We start from the raw sequence: 23,161 nt of genomic DNA, 5'->3' as shown, positions 1-23,161 counted from the left end.
TAGGGAAAAAACGTAGGCGTAAAAAACTCCCTTTCGTGAACGAGAAAGGAGTCCTCCCGAAGGGGGACTTGGCCTAAGACAAGCTTTCCCCCAGTTCTATGGGAAAAAAGTGAATGCGTAATAACCTCTCTCGCGCGAACAAGAGAAAAGTTCTCCCGAAGGAGAACCTTGCCCAAAACAAGCTTTCCCCCAGTTCTATGGGAAAAAAGCGAGGGCGTAATAATCTCTCTCTCGCGAACGAGAACCTTGCCTAAGACAAGCTTTCCCCCAGTTCTATGGGAAAAAAGCGAGGGCGTAATAATCTCTCTCTCGCGAACGAGAACCTTGCCTAAGACAAGCTTTCCCCCAGTTCTATGGGAAAAAAGCGAGGGCGTAATAATCTCTCTCTCGCGAACGAGAACCTTGCCTAAGACAAGCTTTCCCCCAGTTCTATGGGAAAAAAGCGAAGGTGAAATAATCTCTCTCTCGCGAACGAGAGAGAAGATCTTCTGAAGGAGGGCATCGCCTAAGGCAAGTTTTCTCCCAAATTTACGGAAAAAACGTAGGCGTAAAAATATCCTCTCGTGAACGAGAGAGAAGTCCTCCTGATGAAGGACATCGCCTGAGCCAAGCATACTCCCAGGGAGAAGTTCCCCCCGAAGGAGGCATAAGCCGTAGACTTGCTTTTCCCCAGCTCCTGGGGAGAAAGCACAGTCTTCGGGGACGAGATAACTCCTTACGAAGGAGGGAAGGTTGCTGACTGTCTGAAGTGGGGAAGCTTTCCCTGGGAAGGCGGATGGATCTTTCACGCAGTCCAATTCCGAGGAAGGTTCTCACTCCCTCGTAAGGGAAGGATCTCTAATCCCTGGAGGCGAACCTCCTGTCAGCAATCTAAGTTTCCCAATAAGTTGATCAAGTTGCAGGTTGACAACAAGTGTTACCTCGTAACATGGGCAGCCACATGAAGAGCAGGATAACGAACAGAGCGGCCGAGGCCCTCGGCATCGCGTTCTACGTCGCTGCTATCTGGGTGTTTCCTTTTAGCCTCTCTAACACGTTTCCCTTTTCCCTTCTGTTCTCAACCGAAGAGAAGGAGAGACGAACCCCTGCATCTTCTTTCGAGGTTTCCGAGAGACTCGAAATCCTTAACTCATTAGGGAGCAAAGGAATTAGGGAGGTTGTCCTATCTGAAACACGGGAGCGAGGGATTGACCCCGCGAGTGTATGATCGGAGATTTGCATGTGTAGCGCTAATTGTGTGCGAACACCTGCGTGACTGGGGTCTGAAGACTCTGCGTAGTGTTGGATGGGCGTACGCGAACACTCCGCGTGACAAGAGTCCGAAGACTCTCTGACCTAAGAGTAACACTCTTGATGACTTGTGTCACGAGAACCCGAAGGTTCAGCGTGATCGTGCATGCCCCTAGAGGTTGTGTTGCGAGAACCCGAAGGCTCAACGTGAACGTGCGTGCCCCTAGAGTTTGTGTTGCAAGAACCCGAAGGGCTAGAGCAACGGGAAAACGGAAGTCTCCCTTGTCACGAGACACCGAAGTGTCAGCGAGACTAAATGCACGAAAACCCGAGGTTTCAGAAACTAGCTGTGATCAAACGAAGGGACAGCGCACCGGGAAAACGAGGTTTCCTTGTCACGAGACCCAAAAGGGTCAGAGATCAAGAATTCAAAGGCGAGAGCGATCTCTGTGAAGATAGAGAGTAAAGCAAGGAGAAGCGCTCTATCTGACTTTCTCTAGAGCGGACGGAGACCCTCAAATTAATATGCGAAGAAGAGGGTTCGAGGTTAGGACGTGCTTTGCCCTTGGCCACGCTCCTGCTTTCTTAGATGATCCCTTGTACAACGACGACAGCGAGGCAGAACGATGACGAGAGGGATCGTTCTTCTCAGGTTTGTGGCACGAGTGTATATAATCTCGAGGCAGGAAGTCTCGGGGAGAGAGAGAAGGCGAGAAAGAGCGAGAATGATAACGTCTCTTCCTATTTTGCCTGTCTCTTCGGTGAGAATATCTAGGTGAAGGCGTAAACGGGTGTGCAGGAGAGTTATCTCGCACGTCTGTGCCAGCCGTAGGGAGCGCGCGCGCGCAGGAGAAAATTCCCCATAATGGAATCATATAGGCGCGCGGGCGTGCGCGCATATCCTTGCGGATGCGGGAGAAGGCTGGTGCGCCGGTAAGTGCTGGTGCGTTGCAAAGCGCTAGTGCGTTGGTAAGCACTGGCGCTGCGGGAAATGGCAGCATGGCTGCCTTGTCAGAAGACCTTCTAACAGTAGAAAGTTGACGCGCAGGTTTTACCTGTCGCGTAGGATGGTGTTGGGCGCGTATGCGCACGTGCAGGAGAATGTTGGCGTGCGGGAGCGCATAGGAGAGCACTGGCCCGCAGGAGAGTGCCATCGCGCAGAAGATTGGTGGTGCGCAGGCGCATGATGGACTTATGCTCTTGTTGGAGCGTATGCGCATGTTGGCGCATACGCTCTTGATGCCCTATATTAGGGTAAGAAGGAAGCGCTCTAAAGTTTGTGACGAGAGCGCTTAGTCTAGCGGCAAGACATCTCGTGAAGAGACAGAAGGCGAGGAAGAGCAAGAACGACTATGTCTCCTCCTATGTTGCCTGTACTCCGGAGAGAACGACTGGGCAAAGGAGAGCGAGCTCTCCTTTCCTCTTCTATATCTCTCCCTCCTAGCCTCCAAAGAGGGGAGGACAATGAAGTGGAGGAGGAGGAGAAGGTACTGTGAAGACCACTTCTACATACTTGGCAGGGGAACCCATCCTCCGCAGGGTAGCAGAACACCCATGACCTCCGTAACGGGGCATAGGGAAAGAGGATCCACACCCAGCGGTGACATATAGGCGTCATGAACACTTCCTCAAAATAGAGAACATCATCTACAAAGAAAAAGAAAAAGGATTAATCAAAAAACCAAAAAAGAAAGGCTAGTCTGCCAGCAAATAAAGCAGGAGCAGTGGTGTTACCACTGTGACGGCTAGAATTCGATTGAAGGTAAACAGCAGCCACTGGCCGGCGGTCCCCCACCATTGTCAGGTGGGTAATTACCTGTCCGGTCGTTAACGACCTTGTTAAAGTTTTTCTGCCGTATTTTCCAGCTCGCGCTAGAATATCTCCTATAGTAAAGAATTCGGGTTTGTATTTAGTGTAGGAACAAATAAAGTTTTTAATTTACTAATAGAAATGCTTGAATTTACTTCAAATACCCAAATATCATATACTGTACTTCATTCAACATATATGGTATACTTACAAAACTGCTTAGTAAAATATGATCCAATATAACTTGAGTAATGTAAGAATACCATACTTTCTCAATAATGTAAAAGTATATTAAACATTCCAGGGTCAAATTTATCAATTCTGTTATGGCAGAACTGACATATCTGCTCTCAGATAAGAGAGATAATTTGACAACAAAATTGGATGCTGAGGGATTAGATGTTAAAGAGAAAAAGAAAGTAACATAAGATACCAAAAGACAACAGAAAAGAACAAAAAGCAATGTCTGCAGCATGATAAGCAGGGTTTAGAGTAGGGTGTAATTTCTTATTGGGATTTTCAGTGAAAAATATATTTTGCACATCAAGTCACACAAGTCAAGAAAATTAAATAATCATGTCCAAATCAATCTTTAATTCAAAGTGTATGTAAATATTTTTGTCACCCAATATGACCATATATAGCTTCCATAATCTGAAAATCACAAATTTTTAAGTAATTTGTATTTTTCCTAACATACTTACCTAGAACTACCTTCTTAGGAGTTACTGGCTAACTCTACCTAACCGACCAGCTTTTTGTATAGTTTATCTCCCTCTTCTCGTTTTCTACGGGGTCAACCTCTGGCAGTGTGGTACATGCCCGAGGCGACCCCGGGGTCAGGTAGCGTGATCTCTCAGGTCGAGTCTCCAGTAAGTTTCGTTGGAATAGGTATTACTAGATCCTGCAGGTTCTCGGAGAAGGATGGGAGGGCCATAACCCGAAGGTAGTTCTAGGTAAGTATGTTAGGAAAAATACAAATTACTTAAAAATTTGTGATTTGTTCCAACACGGTTACTTACCTAGAACTACCTTCTTAGGAGACTTACACTTTAGGAGGTGGGAGTGTCCTGCAGGAATCAGGATTCGATGGGGAGGCACGCGCGAGAGGGAACCTCTGAGGGGGGCTTGATTCTAAGACCACTTGAAAACTGCACGAAAAGTAGGGGAAAACTATCCAAAAAAAAAACTCACTTAGTGTCTAAATGTCTTACCTTTTTCAAAACCAATTTCTTGAAGGTTATACCTTTCCGTGATTAAGGTCTCATCTTCCTGGCCCGTTCAATCCGGGGAAGGAAGGAAAAAGTGGAGAGGGGGGGTAAGGTTAAGGAAGGAACTAGTGTCTCTTGGCATTAACACCCCCGGTTACCCTGTGGCTATGACCTTAGATCTCTTGAAGGGCCGACACGACCGGGCTAATAGAAAATCTGTCCAAGGATTTTCTCGTACAATCTTTTAGATAATGTTCCGTGAAGGTGGACTGTCTAGACCAGGTCCCAGCCTTCAGGATCTTACCTACAGCCATGTTCTTCTCGAAAGCCAGAGAGGTGCTCAGAGCCCTGATATCATGAGGTCTCGGTCTTCCCGGTAGAGGGGTCCAAGAAGCCTCGTAGGTTCTTTTTATCACTTGTCTCAGCCAAAAAGAGATGGAATTTTTCAAGACTGGTTTCTTCACTCGTCCTGTTGAGATGAATAAATTTTTGATCTGAGGGCGGCAATCTTCAGTCCTCTACAGGTATTTTCTTATAGTTCGTACGGGACATAGGAGGAGATCCTTAGGGTTGCCGGATCGAGGGATGACTGGCACCGAAAAACCCTCGAACCGAGGATCCCAACACGCTGGGTTCTGCGTTTTCGCCACAAAACTAGGGACGAACCTAAAGACAACTTCCCTCCACCCTTTGGAGTGTGAGGCCTCGTAAGAGAGGCCGTGTAACTCGCTAACTCTTTTCGCCGAGGCCAGGGCTAAAAGAAAAGCTGTTTTAAGGGTGAGTTCTCTGTCTAAAATGTTCCTGAGAGGCTCGAAGGGCGGTTCTGACAAAACTTTGAGGACTCTTGCCAAGTCCCACTGCGGAACCCGTACCTCCTGGGGGGGACATGATTGCTCAAAACTACGGATGAGCATCGAGATGTGCCTCGAGGCTCCCAAGTCAATGCCTCTAAGGAGGAAGACTTGACCTAGGGCTGCTCGAACTCCCTTGATGGCTGGAATGGGATGGACGAACCCACGTTGTCTCTCAGGTACACCAGAAAGTCTGCAATGTCCTGGATCGACGCCCCGAAGGGCCTGATGTTTTTGGATGCACACCACTTCAGGAAGACAGCCCACTTCGCCTGGTAGACAACTGCCGAGGAACGCCGTAGATACCCAGACATCCTTGACGCGGTTCTCGATGAGTATCCTTCTTTCTTCAGGAGCTTCTCGATAACCTCCACGCGTGAAGGCGGAGGGATCGAGGGTTTTCGTGCCACCTGTGAAAGTGAGGTTGTCGCAGGAGGTCTGGCCTGTCCGGAAGCGGCCAAGGAGGACGAAGAGCTAATTCCTTTAGGTGTGCGAACCAGTCTCTCTCCGGCCACCAGGGCGCTACTAAAGTCATCGACAGATTGGACAACCTTCTCACTCTGTTCAGCACTTGCCTGATCAAACTGAAGGGAGGGAAGGCGTACACATTGAGACCGTCCCAGGGATGTTGGAAGGCGTCCTCGAACGCTGCTGACAGATCTGGGATTGGAGAGCAGAACACGGGGAGTTGGGCATTCAGACGTGCGGCGAACAAGTCTATCACTGGGGAGCCCCACAGTAGGATGACTGCTCTAGCTACCTCCGGGTGTAGGGTCCACTCCGAACCTATCACCTGACCCGCCCTGCTGAGGCCGTCGGCCATCACGTTCCTCTTTCCTGGAGTGAACCTTGCCGTCAGTTCCAACCCTTCTTCTGTGGCCCACTCCAACAGTTCCGTGGCTAGGGCGCAGAGGACCTTTGACTTCATGCCTCCCTGCTTCTTTACATACGCCACTACTGTGGCGTTGTCGCACATTAACGCCACAGTGTTCCCTTGCAGTAAGTGTACGAACTGTCGACACGCCCTTAGAACTGCTATCATCTCCAGGATGTTTATATAGAGACGCCTCCTCGCTGGACCACAGCCCTTTTGCTGATTTTCCCAGCAGGTGCGCTCCCCAGCCCTCCTTCGATGCGTCCGTGAACAACAGCATCTCCGGGGGGTCGGAGGCGAAGGGCATTCCCTTCTCCGTGTTTGACCTGATGCTCCACCAAAGAAGGGTCTCTCTCGTCTTCGGGAGGACTGGCACTACTTTGTGGGGTTCCTTGCCTTGGACCCACGACTCCTTTAGATTCCACTGTACCGGGCGGAGCCTGAGTCTCCCTTGCAGTACTAATTTTTCCAAGGAAACCAGGTGACCCAGTAACTTCTGCCAGTCCTCGGCCCTCCTGGGTTGTCCCGTCAGGAAGGGTTGAAGGATACGTTCCAGGTTGGCCAACCTTTCTTCTGAGGGGAAGGCCCTTACTAACTGGGTGTCCAGGACCATCCCCAAGTAAGTCATCCTGGTGCTGGGGACTAGCTGGTACTTCCCTAGGTTGACCGTGATCCCTAACACCTTGCAGAGGTCGAGCAACATATCGCCTTGCTCCTTCAGTTGTTCCCTTGAGGCAGAAAGCAACAACCAGTCGTCCATGTACCTGAGTAGTCGAATTCCTTTCTTGTGTGCCCACGCCGAGATCGAGGCGAACACTCTTGTGAACACTTGCGGGGCCGTCGAGAGGCCGAAGCACAGGGTCTTGAACTGCAGGACCCTGGACTCCCATTTGATCCTGAGGAACTTCCTGCTGGAGGGGTGTACAGGGATTTGAAAGTAGGCATCCTTGAGGTCGAGAGACATGAGGAAATCCCCCTCCCTCAAGGCTGCGATCACTGTCTTGGGGGTATCCATCTTGAATTCCATCTTTGAGATGAACTTGTTGAGGGCTGAGAGATCTATAACTGGCCTCCACCCTCCTGTCAATTTTTCCACCAGGAAGAGCCTGCTGAAGAAACCCGGGCCGGGGTTCTCCACTGTCTCCAAAGTTCCCTTGTTGATCATGGTCGCTACTTCCTCTTGTAGCGCCAACCTCTTCAAGGGGTCCTTTGGAACCAGCCAATCGGTCCTCTGGACTGGGATGAGAGGGGGAGGCTCTTCCAGGAACGGGAGTCTGTAGCCCTCCTTCAGGACCGTCACCGTCCAGGGATCCGCACCGAGATCCCGCCATGCTTGCCAAAAGTGTCTGAGGCATCCCCCTACTAGGGGCTCCTGCGGGAGTAGGGGGCTTCTCCTCCTACCTTCTCCTGGAGGAGCGGCCAGATCTACCTCTCCTAGCGTTACCATAGGAGGGTCTGTAGGCTGACTGAGGGCCTGCCATGGTCCTACGGGTGGGTTGTTGCGAGGCTTGAAGCCAAGGGGCTGAAGGAAGTTCTTTTCTGGGAAGCAAGGGTGTGGTCTATGAGGAGTGAGGGACGTCCGTTGGAGCTCTCCTAAACGTGTTCTTCCTCAGAGGCGGGGGCCTAGGATCCGTCTCTCTCACTTTCCTCACCTTCTCCACAGTATCCTCTACCAACTTGATGGGGAAAATGTCATTCCCCCACACAGAGGAATTTCTCAGTCTCCTTGCTTCCCTGTCAGGCAACTTCCGCATTAGTTTGCTCAAAACAGTATCTCTTTTTCTCAGGACCCAGTTCGAAGCTACCGTCAGAGACTGGGACGATAAGAATTTGAAAGCCTTGCCACCAGAACTAACAAGGTCCCGCAGCATGGCCTGATTTTCTGGAAGGGAGAGGTCGTGTGATGCCTGAAACCCCACCAAAGCGCACGACCACCAATCCAACCAGGACACGTAGACCAGGTCCTGAGCCATGTCCTCCATCATAGATGCTTCCGTCGGGGAAAAGCACACGGGGGGCCGTGGATGCCCTGTCTTCCGAGGTTCCCTGGTTCAGCGCGGACACCGCTGCTTCCACCGCACGGGGACCGCCGCGATGCCCTTCGGGAACGTAAAAACGTTTCTGGGATTTTAGGCCTGGCAGAAGTTTGGAGGAACTCTGACTTCTGGGGGCCTCTGCTAGTCCTGCCAAGTATTCACCGATCTGTTCCATCCCCAGCTTTACGTCTTGAGCGAGAGGGAGAGACAGAGATGGCTTTTGTTGTACCGGACTGTCAATCATCCTGGACAGTCCGGAAAGTACTGCCTTTGCAGCTGAGGGCTTGGGCTCATCCAACCGTGGTGTCTTCGGATGAGGGCCAGTACCTTACGGTAAGAGGAGATGTCGTCCGTCGAGCACTCCCCTCCTTCCACCAGGTCTTCCGTCACCAGTTCCTCCGTACGGGGGTAAGCCGTGAAGGTGGGAAAAACAACGCCCGACGGGCCTGCCAGTGGTACGGGCTGCCCCGTGGGGACGAAGGCATCCGTCATGGGAGTACCATCGTCCTCCGAGCCTGCCAGTGGTATGGTCTGCCCCGTGGATACAAAGGCATCCGTCATGGGAGTACCTTGTTCCACGGGGGGCTCCGTGGATGGGGAATCCATGCGGACCGACGGGCGCCCTTGGTGCTTAAGGAAGGCCTCCAAGGTGCCCGTGGCCTTCCTTCATACTCCTTATATCCTTCCTAAGGGAAGAAGGGGCGGAGGCTACTGTAGGGTTAAACAATGCACGGGGGTCTAGGTTCGAGCCCTCCCGCCGGGCGGCTAGGTCGGAGGAGGAGCTAGGAGGGTGACACAACAAAGGCGATGCTCTAGGGAGCCACCCGGAAGCGGCCGCGGCTGTGGACAACCTAAACAGCTCGCTCCGGGGCACTGACATTCACCCAGTCCTTTGACTTACTCCTCTTCCCTTTTTTCTTAGAGGACTTCGACCGTTTCCTACCGTTCCTCGAGCGGGAACGAGACTTTTTCTTCCTTCGGGATTTCTCCCTCTTCCTTTTGATCAGGTACATGTCTTCGTCCTCTGATGACGAAGAAGACGAAGAGTCTGATGACGACGACGACGAGGATGAGGACGGAGCTCTCCGACCGGCCAACACGTCCAAGACCGTGGGGGGAAAATCACGTCCTTTCTTAGGTGCGGGCGGTTGCAGAAACACGGGGGGTAGCGTAGCCGAGGGAGCCGGAGGGGTCCCCGCGAGTCCTTTACAGATCCACTGATCTACCTGTTCTCTAACGGGAGACCTGAAGGGAGTCCTAGGTTTCACCCACGTGGCGGGGTCCGAAGACGTCGAACTACCTTTCTCCGTGTCTCCCCCGGTGGTCGAAGCACTCGAAACACGCCACGAGGCAGGGGAAGTATCGGCACTCGGCCTACCCCACATAGGATCTACCGAGGCGACGGGACCTGCGAGCACCAGGCCCTCGCCTCCTACCCACACTTCTGCACTCCACTCAGGCCCCACACATGCCTGCCCCACACTGGACACATCCCCCACAGGAAAATCAGACTCTTGGGGAAGGCAATGGGCCTCTTCCCCGCAACGGACTTACCTCGTCCCCTACGCTGGGTAGGGGGGGAAGAGCGGGCGCTACGGTCTACCGAATCGTCTGGCAAACCTGCAGGCGAGGAAAAGCTTGAATCCTTAGGCAACTTCTTAGTTGCCTTCTTCTTCTTCGTCCCGAAGCGCACCCACTGGATCTCTGTCCAATCAGCACATTCCGGGGACGTAGAGGTAGGGGAACACGCTTTCCCCCTACACGTGGAACACAGGGAGTGGGGATCAACCTCAGGCTTGGAGAGGAAAGCCCTGCAAGACTTCCCAGCCACAGGCCCAGGGCAACGACGAGGATGCTCCATAACACAACGCTAACACACCAAGAGACACAAGGATGAACGGGAAAGTGAAATGAAAACACGTGGGCAACACGCGGTAAGCACAAAGGATCGGGGGACACGAGGGTCGCACAGGTAAGAGAGAACGCGGCGAGATGTATATCACGTCGCGACCAGAAACTTACAGAAGACTCGACCTGAGAGATCACGCTGCCTGACCCCGGGGTCGCCTCGGGCATGTACCACACTGCCAGAGGTTGACCCCGTAGAAAACTAGAAGAGGGAGATAAACTATACAAAAAGCTGGTCGGTTAGGTAGAGTTAGCCAGTAACTCCTAAGAAGGTAGTTCTAGGTAAGTAACCGTGTTGGAACAAATAGGGTTTCAAAGGAGAGGGGGAGGAGGTGGAGCACTTTCAACAACATAATTTGTAAACATACCATACGCAATAATGCCTAACAGAGCCAATGTTGTATTATGGAAAGACAAATTAATCATCCTTTGATCACTCAAACCCTAGTAATAAGGTTGCCACATTTGGGCAAATATTTTAGCTGCAAACTGTTTTGATGAAAACTGAATAAATCTTACTGCACATGCAAAGACCCTGAGAAGACAATACTGTATCATTACAGTAAATAGATTTGTATTCGACCTATTTTGTTTTAAACATTACTTGGTGTTAGTGAAATGATATTAATGGATGAATAACTGAAATGTCATTGGCATCTCACTAAAATGGAAACAAAATGAAGTGTATCAAAAGAAGAGAACTCTAAGTATTATCAATACACTCACCTCATCTATGAACAAAACTCCAGGTACCAACTCAGCCTTTCCTTCCTCTCTCCATTCTGCAACTTTTGCATTGATCTGCTGTCTGACTTCACCTTTAATTTCACCTGTGTCACCTGTTTAAAAGGAAAAAATATTTAGTAAAACTGCAAGAGAACTATTTTCGAACTTGGTCGAATATAGATGCAGAATACAATACAATACATGGACTTGTGAATTTGGGCTATAAAGCTCAGTGCTGGGGACTAGAAGGCAATTCAAGAAGCCAAGTGCTACAGAGAAAACCCTTACTGTTACACAATGAAGTAAAAGTTGAAGAGGTTTGACAGCAAGATGAAAGAAAGGGAGAAGAAACTGATGTAAAGTAGAAGGATATAAAGCAAGTGCAGCTAGGGGGCGAAGGAAAACTGCACATACAGACACTTAAGTAGTGACAAAAGTGCACTTACGACTTTATTTTTTGGATATGACCTCTAATAAAAAAGCAAAAGTAGATGGAATGAGCCACTCACCCTTTGTGGATTTATATTTGCAGATTTGATTATTAGAGGGGAGGAAAATGAGATAAAGTAATGCTACTAAAAAAATTTTAAAGCTCTTTTGGCAAGTTAGAATGGCAATATAATGACATCTTAACCTTTATCATGACAAATTTGCCACAAGGAAATATGGGGCATAGGAGAGCTACCAAAGGAGGGCGTATTTATTCAACAATAATGGGCATCTGTCATCTATCCCACACAAAAATTTTAAAGGACATCTGAACAGCATAGACTTCTAGCTTTTAAGATATGCCACAGCTAATCCTTATTTGCTGTAATTATTAGCGAAAGTAAACATATCGCTTATCATTTAAGTTACGAGATTTTGCACAAATACATTAATGCATTATATCTAAGGGTTGACTCAAAAAAATGTAGCCGGTAAATAATGTCAACAACAACAGAACTTTCCTAACAGAAAACAAGTTCCACAACATACTGAAGAGATACTAACCTGAGAAAAGGGCAAGAAATCCCTGTGTTCTGTTGTTTATTACGTCAATCTCGTGTAGCGTTACTGTATGAACAACTTCCTTCCGTTTCTGTAATTCGCCTTCAGGACATTGTACAAACCTGCAAAACAAAACAAAGCAATTATGAAAAAGATTAACATGGCTAACTACTGTATCATCATTGATAAATTGTTTAACTCAATAAATATGCTGACATTTTTAACTTTCATATGGTTGGCTAGAAGGGTGTGTTCCTGATGACTAGCCTACATTTAATCAAACCTTAAAAATTCCATTACCAAAAAAATCTATTACTTAAATAAACCAAAATTGTTGAATGCTAATAGAATTTTTCAACAATTTTTCCTCTTACATGAAATTTATTGTTGTTTATAAAGACACATTCTCAAAAATACAAAAAAGGAACATGCAGTATATAAATACACCAATATATACAATAGACTTACAGTAAATGATATAATTTATATAATTTACACCCATCAGCAAACTTTTGACTGACAGTTCGTACAATTATAGTTCTGGTTACTCATATCTATAATACCACTTTACTAATATGCTAAAGTAGGCATGGAACACCTGCGGCCTGCAACAAGTTGTGCCGGCCAGAGACTTCCTAGGATATTGAAATATTTTTAATTATATTTACTTGAACTAGTAATCATCATTATTATCATTAGGAAATACAGATAATGAAAGATGCCAGTTTTATGCAAACTTTTCACGTAAGACAAATAAAACAAGGAGGAACTTTCTAAAAAATTAGTGCATATTGGGCAACTAATATCCTTTGGATATAATGCATTATTATGTGGCCCTCATATACTTGGATGTAAAACCTGTCAAGAAATAAATCTTTCGTTGCATAAATTTAAAGCTGTTGTTCACAACAGAAAACTTTTAAGACAAAAATCATAAGGAAAATCCAAATGAATTAAATTTCAATAGCATACCTTGTCTGTGGTCCTGTGGCATCATAATCTCTGGCCCGTGTGAAAGAACGTCCTAGTTTCGTAATCTTGCCAGTGGCTTTGTCAATAGTTATAACATCCCCCGCTTGAACCTATCAAAATTCATGGTTAATTAAAGAATAGCAAAATGAAGGCAAAGATTAAAGAATAAAATGTATTAATCTGAATCAAAGAGGAAAATGTCCAGTGTATATATTATCATTATCCACAAAAGTCATACATACATACATACATACATATACCAAGGCACTTTCCCCAATTTTGGGGGGTAGCCGACATCAACAAATGAAAAAAAAAACTAAAAGGGGACCTCTACTCTCTACGTTCCTCCCAGCCTGACAAGGGACTCAACCGAGTTCAGCTGGTACTGCTAGGGTGCCACAGCCCACCCTCCCCCGTTATCCACCACAGATGAAGCTTCATAATGCTAAATCCCCTACTGCTGCTACCTCCGCGGTCATCTAAGGCACCGGAGGAAGCAGCAGGGCCTACCTGAACTGCGTCACAATCGCTCGCCATTCATTCCTATTTCTAGCACGCTCTCTTGCCTCTCTCACATCTAACCTCCTATCACCCAGAGCTTTCTTCACTCCATCCATCCACCCAAACCTTGGCCTTCCTCTTGTACTTCTCCCATCAACTCTTGCATTCATCACCTTCTTTAGCATATAGCCAAAAGTCATACCAGTAATAATCTATGAAAATTTTATTCCCAAAAACCCAAGAACTCTATAATGAAAGTGAAGTTTAATCACATGTCTAAGACCATGAATAACAGGAGGCTATAATATCAAATATGTAAAACATTCATAAAAAATGGAATATACATTTGTTCCATAACAATTCCCATTAATCAAAAATAGCATATTCCTTTAGTATCAGATCTACTTATTGGTATGACATTATTGCATGAAATGGTGAATTTATTTCTAATACTTCTCGCAATATTAAATACAGTTTTCTCAGAAAAAGTAGTTTATTCCATCTAGATATAAAGATATAAGGGCGGCTGACTGGAGGTGGGGTCGAAGATTGGGTTGTTTGTATGAAGAGAATAAGAAGCTGAAAAGGTTGCTAGATGTTAAGAATAATAGGGAGGCCGACTGTTTTTGCAGGTGGTGTTGAGGTGCTAGTGATGGGAGATGAGAATAAAAGAGATTACAAGAGAGGAATTGAAGAGAGCACTAGATGAAACGTGAGTAAGAAAAACACCTGGTATGGATGGTGTGAGGGCTGAGATGTTAAAGGAAGGGGTGTGACTACTTGAATGGTTGGTTAGATGATTAAATATGGAGTTTTTATGATAAAACAAAGTTTTATGAATACTTACCTGGCAGTTATATATATATAGCTGATATCTCTAAAATCGGCAGAATTTTTCAAAACGAGGCAACCGCCTGGTGGTGGTTGGGAGGTAGGTGGTCACACCCGTCACAGGGTGGTACAAGGAACCATTCCCGTGTCCAAGACTTCAGTTCATCTATGCCCGACCTGTCTCCTGAGGGGAGGTGGGTGGGCCTTCGAATATATATATAACTGCCAGGTAAGTATTCATAAAACTTTGTTTTATCATAAAAACTCCATTTTTAAGAATAGTACTTACCTGGCAGTTATATATATATAGCTGATTCACACATTTGGAGGAGGGAAACACAGTAAACATCGTTGGGGAAACAACAAGAGTTGTAGGAGATAAAAACACATTGATTCCTTGCCTGCTAAGGTAGCTGATTTCGAAGGTACAGCCTCTAGAGTGGCTTTCCCTTAGGAGTGTTTAACCAGGAGTAAGCCTGCAATGCTGGAAAAAACTCAATCGAGTCTGTCAAAGGGGTAAGACCAACAACTTGACTAGACTTCCGAAACTACCTTTGCCCCATATAATAAAAACTGCAACCTTACTAAAACTAACCATCTAACCCTGCAACATAGACATAAACTATTTATCTAGACTGAGGGAACCGTACCACAAGACGAAGTCCTCAGACTATCATAAAAACACAAACCCTCATACATGCATATAAACTAAGGTTGAGTGGGGTTATTAACTCCTTTGCCTACTACAGAAACCACAGCTATGTATGGGCCCAAGGTATAGCACTTGCCAAAGTCTACTCTCACCTCTCTAAGTTAATGAGAAGCGAAGACAGAGTTGCTCCTCCAGAAAATTGCATCCATGAATAGCCTAACTAACATATATTCCTAATATGCCAGAGAGGTAGCAATGGCCCTCACTTCGTGAGCCCGTAATTTCAACAGGGTGAAGTGTTCCTCCTCACACAAGAGGTGAGCTTCCCTAATTTTTTCCCTCAGGAAAAAGGACAAAACATTCTTAGACGGGTTTTTGGCGGATCTTTCACTGAACACCATAACAAGTTGGATGCACAGCTCACGTTCATAGTGTGAGCCAAAAAAAGCTTTGAGGGACCTAACTGGGCAGAGGAGTCTTTCCTTCTCTTGACCCACCAGGTTCGTAAGGTTAATGACATCAAACGTCGTAGGACAGGGTACGAAGGGTTCTCGCTCTTTACGAGAAAGAGGAACCTTAAGGCACAAACTGCCCTATCCTAATTGAAGCTCACCCTCTTCTCAATCGCCTGGACTTCGCTGACCTTTTGGCATTCGCTAGAGTCATAAGGAAGAGGGTTTTCTTCGTAACAACTCGAAGAGAGGCTAGCGAGATAGGTTCAAATTTCTTGGAGCACAGAAACTTAAAACACCACATCCAGGTTTAAGAGTACCTATTACGTCGTCTGAAAAGACCCAATGAGTTCCTGCAAATCTTATTTTGGGACAACTCTAGGCCTCTATGCCTAAAGACAGCCGAGAGCATACTGCTGTATCCATTGATGGTAAATACAGCCAGCTTAAGCATCCTGTCTGAGGTACAAGAAGAAGTCTGCAATCTGGCTCAGAGAGGTAGTGGTTGAGGAAAACTTGTGCTGCCTGCACCAATCTCTAAAGGTCTCCCACTTAGATTGGTAGACTCTTTGTGAAGAGATCCTCCTTGCTCTGGCGATAGCTTTCGTCGCTTGTGCCGAAAAGCCTCGAGATCTGACAAGCTTCTAGTCAGTCTGAAGGAAGTCAGTTTGAGAGCAAGGGGGGTTTTATGATACCTCTCGAAGTGGGGCTGTTGAAGATGATCTGGACTTGCTGAAGTCTTCTTGGGAAGTCCATCAACATGCCCATCACTTCCGAAAACCATTCCCTTGCAGGCCAGAATGGAGCCGCTAGGATCATTCGCCCCGAATCGAGGAGAGCGAATTTCCTGAAGACCAGATTGATGATCTCGAACGGGGCAACGCAAACATGTCCACCCCCGTCCAATCCATCAAGAAGGAGTCCACTGCTACAGCCTCCTCGTCCGGGACTAGGGAGCAGCAGTAGGGGATCCTCTTCTTCCAGTTGGAGGCAAAAAGGTCTGTTACAGGTCTGCCCCACAACATCCAGAGACTGACATACTTGCGGGTTGAGAGACCATTTTGAGGGAAAAACAAGTCTCTTCCTGCTGAGCATGTTTGCCCCGATGTTTCTTGCCCTCAAACAAACCTCCTTTCTAGATCCAAGAGATCAGAACGAAGGTGTCCTTGATCTCGACATACGATTCGACTAGTGTCATCACGAAGTCCCAGATTCTCATGTTCAAAGTCATGCCTCATGCTAGAACTTCGACGTCAAGCGTCCTGAAAGACGAGGCGCCGATCGTCCCCAAAACATTGCGCCGATAGTCCTGTAAGACGTGGTGCCGAAAGTCCTGAAAGACGTGGAGCCTGTAAGACGTGGAGCCGAGAGGTAAACAGAGCGAGACACTGAACGTTCTAAAAGACGTGGTGCTGAGCGTCCTGGTGTCAGAAGAGAGACTTCTTGTTGACAGGAAGACCTAATTATTTGATAGGCTCAACGTTATCTAAAAAACCAGATACAGGGACGCTCTGATTTCACTTGAGTGCAGTATTCTGCTACATTAAGCAAAAGTAACGTGAACATTAGAGGGGCGGAGCTGAGACCAAAACACACGGCCCGAAACTGACCCATTCTACACCCGTTCTTTCTTGTAAACAAACCTCAAATAAAGTTTGATTACATAGCCTGCCACTTAGACTCCTCTCTAGAACTGGGAGAGAGAATCGTAGCTAAAAACTAAAGGAGGTTTCCCTATAAAAGGAAAAAGTAATCCTCCTTCAGAAGAAGTACTGACCAAAGGTCTGCTCCCCTCTTCTCCAAAGATTTTGATGTCTCCATGGAGAACTTTGACTTCTGAACGAAGGCGTAAAGAGCATTTACGTCCAGGACCAGACAAAAGACTCCCTCTCCCAAAAGAGAGACATTGAAGTTGCAAAGTCGGTTAGGCAGTAAAGTCTTATCGGAGTAACTAACAAAGGAGGATTCACTAGGAAAAGGATTTCGCATCCACCCTTAGTAAAAACACGGACCGAAGGTCTGCTCCTCTCCTCTCCCAGGCTCGCCAGAATAAGCTAAGACTGGCTCCTACTGTTGTTAGTTCGGTTAGAGAAAAAAGCATGCAGAAAATTTCTTGCTGATTAAGACACCAAAACCTGTCTTTGACCAACTCTTGAGGGAGAGGAGAGAAAGAAAAAAAGGAGAAGTACAAACCTTAATTATGACCTCTGATTTCAAAATTATCCAACCTCATTGCCTGTATTCCTTAAGAGACTCGGCAATCCAACAAGGGGGCCGTAAAAAAATCTCTGTGGGGCTGCCACAAGGTCTTCGACCTAAACGTGGCTAGACCTCCACCCTTGCTATCCTGGCCTATCTGATAAGGAAGCCGGCATTATAGGTTTCTGTTTTAAGAAATAAAAATTAATATATTCTTAAAGCTCCATTAATGACCACGTGAAAACTCAGAGGGTGGGGAACATGGAGCAACAGAACTTAGGATCCTCTCCTTCTGTTAACCTCAAATAATTCAACAGGAGAAAAGTGATCACTAAAGTCATCCTTTGACAAAGATCTTAAAAGACGTGTCGTCGCCCTGAAAGAACGAGGCAGCTATTGTCCTATCGTCCTGAAAGAACAAGGCTGCCCTCGCCCTGAAAGACGAGGCTGCCCTCGTCCCGAAAGACGAGGCTGCCCTCGCCCCGAAAGACGAGGCTGCGCTCGCCCCGAAAGACGAGGCTGCGCTCGACCCGAAAGACGAGGCTGCGCTCGACTCGAAAGACGAGGCTGCGCTCGACCCGAAAGACGAGGCTGCGCTCGACCCGAAAGACGAGGCTGCGCTCGACCCGAAAGACGAGGCTGCGCTCGACCCGAAAGACGAGGCTGCGCTCGACCCGAAAGACAAGGCTGCGCTCGACCCGAAAGACGAGGCTGCCTTCGCCCCGAAAGACGAGGCTGCATTCGCCCCGAAAGAACGAGGCTGCATTAGCCCCGAAAGACGAGGCTGCATTCGCCCCGAAAGACGAGGCTGCATTAGCCCTGAAAGACGAGGCTGCATTAGCCCTGAAAGACGAGGCTGCATTCGCCCTGAAAGACGAGGCGGCGATCGTCCTGAAAGACGAGGCGGCGATCGTCCTGAAAGACGAGGCACCTATCGTCCTGTCTTGAAAGACTTAGCGCCGAGCGTTAAGGCAAAATGATATTCATTATGCCGCTTGGCGCGTTCGGTTCCGACCAGAGGGTTCATAAGGCCGACTGGTGCTCTGGGACAAAAACCTTGTCAATGATGGTTTGTAAGCATTGATATTATCAGCGAATATTTATGACTTATAGTATTGCCATTAAAAACAAAAGTGATGCAATGCGAAACTCTAAAAGCAGTGAAAGAATCTTAACATCCAACGCTCTTTGTTTTCCCATGGCAAGGGCGAGCATTCTTGGGAACGTTAACAGGAACGCTCGCGAGGGCGTTTGCTCGTGAGCTAAAACCTCTCGTTTCCTTTCGCCGATCGACGTTCCTTCTCCCATGGGCCGGGGAGTTTGGAAGAGGTCTAAGGCTAGGAAAAACGACGTCCAAAGTGCTGAATGAATCCAATGCCCAATTTAGCACTGAAACTTGCACTATTAAACTCTTACACAAAATGACAAATTCGAAGATAATTTGTATTTTTCCTAACCATACAAACCTTAGCTATTTACAAAGGGTATTACTTTTAGCGTAGCTGAAATGGCGAGCCATTAGAATTTAACGAGGGTGTATTACCCCCGCGCTAGTTAGCGGGGGGGTAGGGGAGTGGTAGCTAGCTACCCCTCCTCCCCCTCACACACAGGTGAATACTCACTTTCACTTAGAGGTAGGACTTGTCTTGGGGGACAGGGCTGGCGGGCAAATATGTGTAAATAGCTAAGGTTTGTATGGTTAGGAAAAATACAAATTATCTTCGAATTTGTCATTTGTTCCGTAACCGAAATACAAACCACGCTATTTACAAAGGGTGACTTATCCCTTAGGAAGGGTGGAAAGTCCCCAGCCATACTGGCTTTGGCTTTACCCGGGGACTCAGAATCCGAGTGAGTCGCACTCGAGAAAAGGAGTCCCTGCACCTCACAAGTTCCTTGCTCCGCAAGGAACCATGTGGCCTACGTAAGCTTGTGTGTGAAGGAAGAAGTGTGACTCGTCCTAGGCAGTTGACCTGGAGTTCCAGAAGGAACTCTGGGTTAGGACGTTTCCAATACCCCCTCGTCAGGGTATGGGGGACGCGACAGTATTGACTCAATACTCGGAACACAAGGAAGCATGGTTTACCTGCAGAGGTTCGAGGTCAGCTATGCAGAGACCAGGATGCTGCTTCCCCGTAGAGGGGATGATGAAGAAAGTAGTAAGGGCCAGACATACTTCTTTCGTTCATGCAGACTAAAACCTGATAACAATGCCCTCAACCTTCTGCTACCTGTCCAAAAAGGAGCCTGAGGTTAGACCAGCTGTTGTGTAGCCACCACAGAGCGATAGAAAACGTATCGAGACTCCTGTGGGTCATGCCCTGCAGGAAGCGGGCTGCGAAGGTCATCAGACGCTTCCAGACTCCAGCTTGTAGCACCTGCGTCACAGAGTAGTATTACTCGAAGGCGAGGGACGTTGCGATGTATCCAACATCGTGCTGTAGGGCGACGTGATGGGGGAGAGTCTGAAGACAGGTCGAGATGAATGTCCTTGAGTCCGGGCTGAAGAGGTATACTGGTGACTCTCCCCCCATGTCCTCCTTGTGTTCCCAAATCGGCTGCAACTGAGGACAAACTGCAGCTGTTCCCAGCGCTAACCTCTCGATTCCTTACTGGCAAGAAAGAGAAGGTCTTGGGACATCAGACACAGAATGGAGACTCGAAATCTTGAATGAATCGGACCGAAGGGCCGGGACCCTCAGATTCTGAGTCTAGCCAACAACTCAGGAGCGAGCCTGAATGTTACCTTCCCCTCTTCCTTAGAAAGGGGGGAGTAGTAAGAGACCAAGAAGATTGCTTACACACTGGCCGTGGCCAGAGTGAGCAGAAGACCCAAGGCGGAATACAATCCGAAGCCTGTCGTAAAAGGGTCTTGAGAAGATCTCTTTAAGGACTAAAAGTCCGAGCCATGCTCCAAGTTGGAGGTCTTCCTCCGACTAGGGCAGGGACGATCGTAGCTTCGTATGAGCGAGGATAGATCCAGCGGGCAGGAAAAAGTTATTCCTTTAAGCCTGAAGGTCAGGGAAAGGCTGAGCGACAGGCTTCATTGCCGAGAGCGGAAAGGAGTTTCCTCCCGCCGAAAGGCAATAAGACCGTTATTGCTGGAGAAGAGGCCTCAAGGGAAGAGGTATATCTCCCACGGCACCAACCACCTTAGACTCTTCACTTTGCCTGGGAGACCCCTGTGGATGACTATCGCAGATGACGCGACCTCCGTACCGCGACTGTAGCGGGTTGTCTCTTCTAGAGGAGGAAGCGTAGTGTCTCCAGGCATGAAGCCGAAGCGACGCCCCGGTTCGGGAGAGATGTCGCAGTGTGGTTGCTTGAGTAGTCTGCGCCGTGGGAGAAGCTCTCCCGGGAGTTCCGTCAGGGGAAGCAGAGGGTCCAGAAACCGTTCTGCGCATAGTCCCAGTGGAGCTCTCCCATTGAAAGGTTGACAGACAACCTAGTCTTGTTGAGGCCCATTGTCCGCAGACAAAAAGGAGGGAAGACGCAGGCGTCGAAGTTGTCCCACCATCACCGGAATGCATCTTGCCAGAGTCTCGGGGTCTGAGACTGGGGGGAAGACTAGCGGAAGCTTGAGGTTCCAAGCTGTCGCGATCAGGTTCCCCAGACCAGTACTTGCTGGTTACCCAAGGTCAAAGACCCCTAGGTACACTCTCTCTATGAGGCTCTGCTCGGATAGTCTGAGAGAAACATTCACCTGGCTGGAATGAGAGAGCCGATGGTGGTATTGAGAGAATCTCAATCATCCCGGTATCTCTACTGCAAGATGTGAAGGTGTGAAAATGCGTCCCCTGCTGGTTAGAATGAAGTCGACGCGCAACGGGGCGACTCGGCAGGAGCTGTAGGATCTGAAGAGGGGCCAGACTAAGGCCCCTAAGCCTGCCTGAATGATGGAGAGGTATCCTTCAGGTCTTGACCATAGGCCTGGACCGGAACATGCCCCCCCCCCCCCCCCCCCTTTCCTTTGACGAGTCCGAGAACAGCATCAAGAATGTGGGGAAAGGACGAGAATATCCACTACCATCAAGAGGCTCCATAGGTCAACACCCATTGCAGGTCTAATAGTTCCGCTGGTCCTATAGGGCCAGGGAGTCCGGTTAAACATTGCCTGAAGCCACCGGAACTTGGATCGCCCCACATGGAACTTATCCTGAGGCGACCGTTCGGACTATAGACGGGTCAATGAGGAAAGAAGAACTAGGAAACGTTCCAAGGTAGGGATGAAAGCTCTGCTTGACTGAGAACAGGTACTGCGACTCTCCTCAGTCTTGCCAAAGTCAACCGAAAGGAAGGCTCGGAGGATGTGGTAACAGAATCTGGCGTCCCCAGGTGGTCACCCATCCAAGTACCGACGTTGCTTGACCTCGCTGGACGGACGAGAAGCGGGGTTTCCAATGTGGTAAGGCGGTTGACTCAATATCATGGCCAGATACTCCAGATGTTGAGGCAGAGGAAGAGAAGGCTCCAAGCAAAATACCATGAGCCCACACTCATGGTAAGCATCCGGAAGCTTGTCCCGGAGCTGAAGAAGGTCGAAACCCGAGCCTACCGGAGTTGACCAGCCCTCCAAACAGCAGAGGAGGCGGAAGCCTGCACCTGAGCGGCCAAGAGGAAGGCAGGGAGAGTTCTCTGGGGAAACAAACCTGCGATGCCACGGCGGGATAGCCACACTGCATCATAAGCAGGAATACTAGCAGTCTAGGCTGAATTCGACGAGCACCCTGGAAGATGGATGGAATGGAAACTGAAAGTACCCGTCCTTCCGATCCAGGGTTAAAGGAGTCCTGTCGCCTCGTTACCAGTCTGATCGATTCTGCTGGTCTACGCTGGCCGAAGTTTGTTCGACAAACTTGATCGGGGCTGAGAGGTCGACTATGGACATCCCCTCTCAGATCCTTCCTTACAAGAGAGGATCGACTGAGGGGGCCGGGGGTGAAGCCGTCGATGATCCTAAGGAAGACCTTCGCCTAAGGTATGGATCATTCTGCCCAACCGGGCAACTCTGCTGACGCTATGGCATAGAGGTTCAGAGACACTGAATTCGCTGACAGAGACGGCAGGCGCGATATCCTTGGCTACTCACAGAGATTGTGCGAGAATGGGCATCGGGAAGCTGTCATTCGGATGAGTAACCTTAAGCATCCTCCCAGCGAAAAACCTGCAATCCTAGAGTTCGTGAACTCCTTTTAGGACTATGCCCCCCAGGGGAGTCTCCCGTGCCATCTGTTCCTGACAGGAGGAAACTGCAATTGGACACCTTGTCCCAGTTGTCGTAGCCGATAACTTAGGCCGACGTGGTTGAAAGAAAAGGGCGCTGGAGCCCTGCAGAGTCTGGAAGAAAGCGCCTTGGAGGAGTGAAACCGGAAGTCGATTTACTCCGCACAGCAGCTGTCTAAGTCTCTGTCCTTGGGCACAAAAAAACTCTTCTCAAGGATGGAAGGGTGTCTGAGGTCGTCGACCTCCACAGATGAGACACCCGAAGGAAGCCCTCAGTCAGCGCGTCCAGATGGTACAACATCGAGCTTGTCCGCAAATTAGATACTTAACGACGAAAGGCCAAGGTGCCTGAGCTCGAGAGGAGGAAAGTACCCTTGATCTTCCTGTAGCTTCCTTGAACCAAACCTCGGGCCGTAACCGAGGAGGGAAAGAACCTGGTAAGCTCCCAGAGGAAGAGGTAAGCAGTCACCCCTTGTCCGATGGAGAAATCTCGAACGGAAAGCCCCCCCCCGCCAAAAATCCTTCCAGGGAATGACGGGGAAGGGCTAACCCAGGTTCAGGAATAGAGGAGTGTTGCTCAGATCTCCCTTAAGTTTCTCCTATTCTTGCAAGTGCCATGCTCTGTGTTTACGGGGTGAGACAGTGTTCTGGAAATACGCTCCAGAAGAACTCGCCAGGCTGGTCATGCTGCGAAA

General features: G+C 48.5%; 1 protein-coding gene across 1 annotated transcript in view; it reads right to left on the bottom strand.

Moving 5' to 3' along the window:
• Positions 1-23,161, bottom strand: part of LOC137614343 (ruvB-like 2) — a 68,019-nt gene that overhangs the window by 25,167 nt on the left and 19,691 nt on the right. The window contains exons 5-7 of the mRNA XM_068344117.1: positions 12,609-12,718; positions 11,640-11,758; positions 10,647-10,759 (exon numbers count right to left, since the gene is read on the bottom strand). Of these exons, the coding sequence (XP_068200218.1) occupies positions 10,647-10,759; positions 11,640-11,758; positions 12,609-12,718 (342 nt within the window). The remainder of the gene's footprint in view (positions 1-10,646; positions 10,760-11,639; positions 11,759-12,608; positions 12,719-23,161) is intronic.

Source organism: Palaemon carinicauda, chromosome 20, assembly GCF_036898095.1.
Source record: "Palaemon carinicauda isolate YSFRI2023 chromosome 20, ASM3689809v2, whole genome shotgun sequence".
NCBI lineage: Eukaryota > Metazoa > Arthropoda > Malacostraca > Decapoda > Palaemonidae > Palaemon > Palaemon carinicauda.
This window is presented reverse-complemented; position numbering and strand designations above follow the sequence as displayed.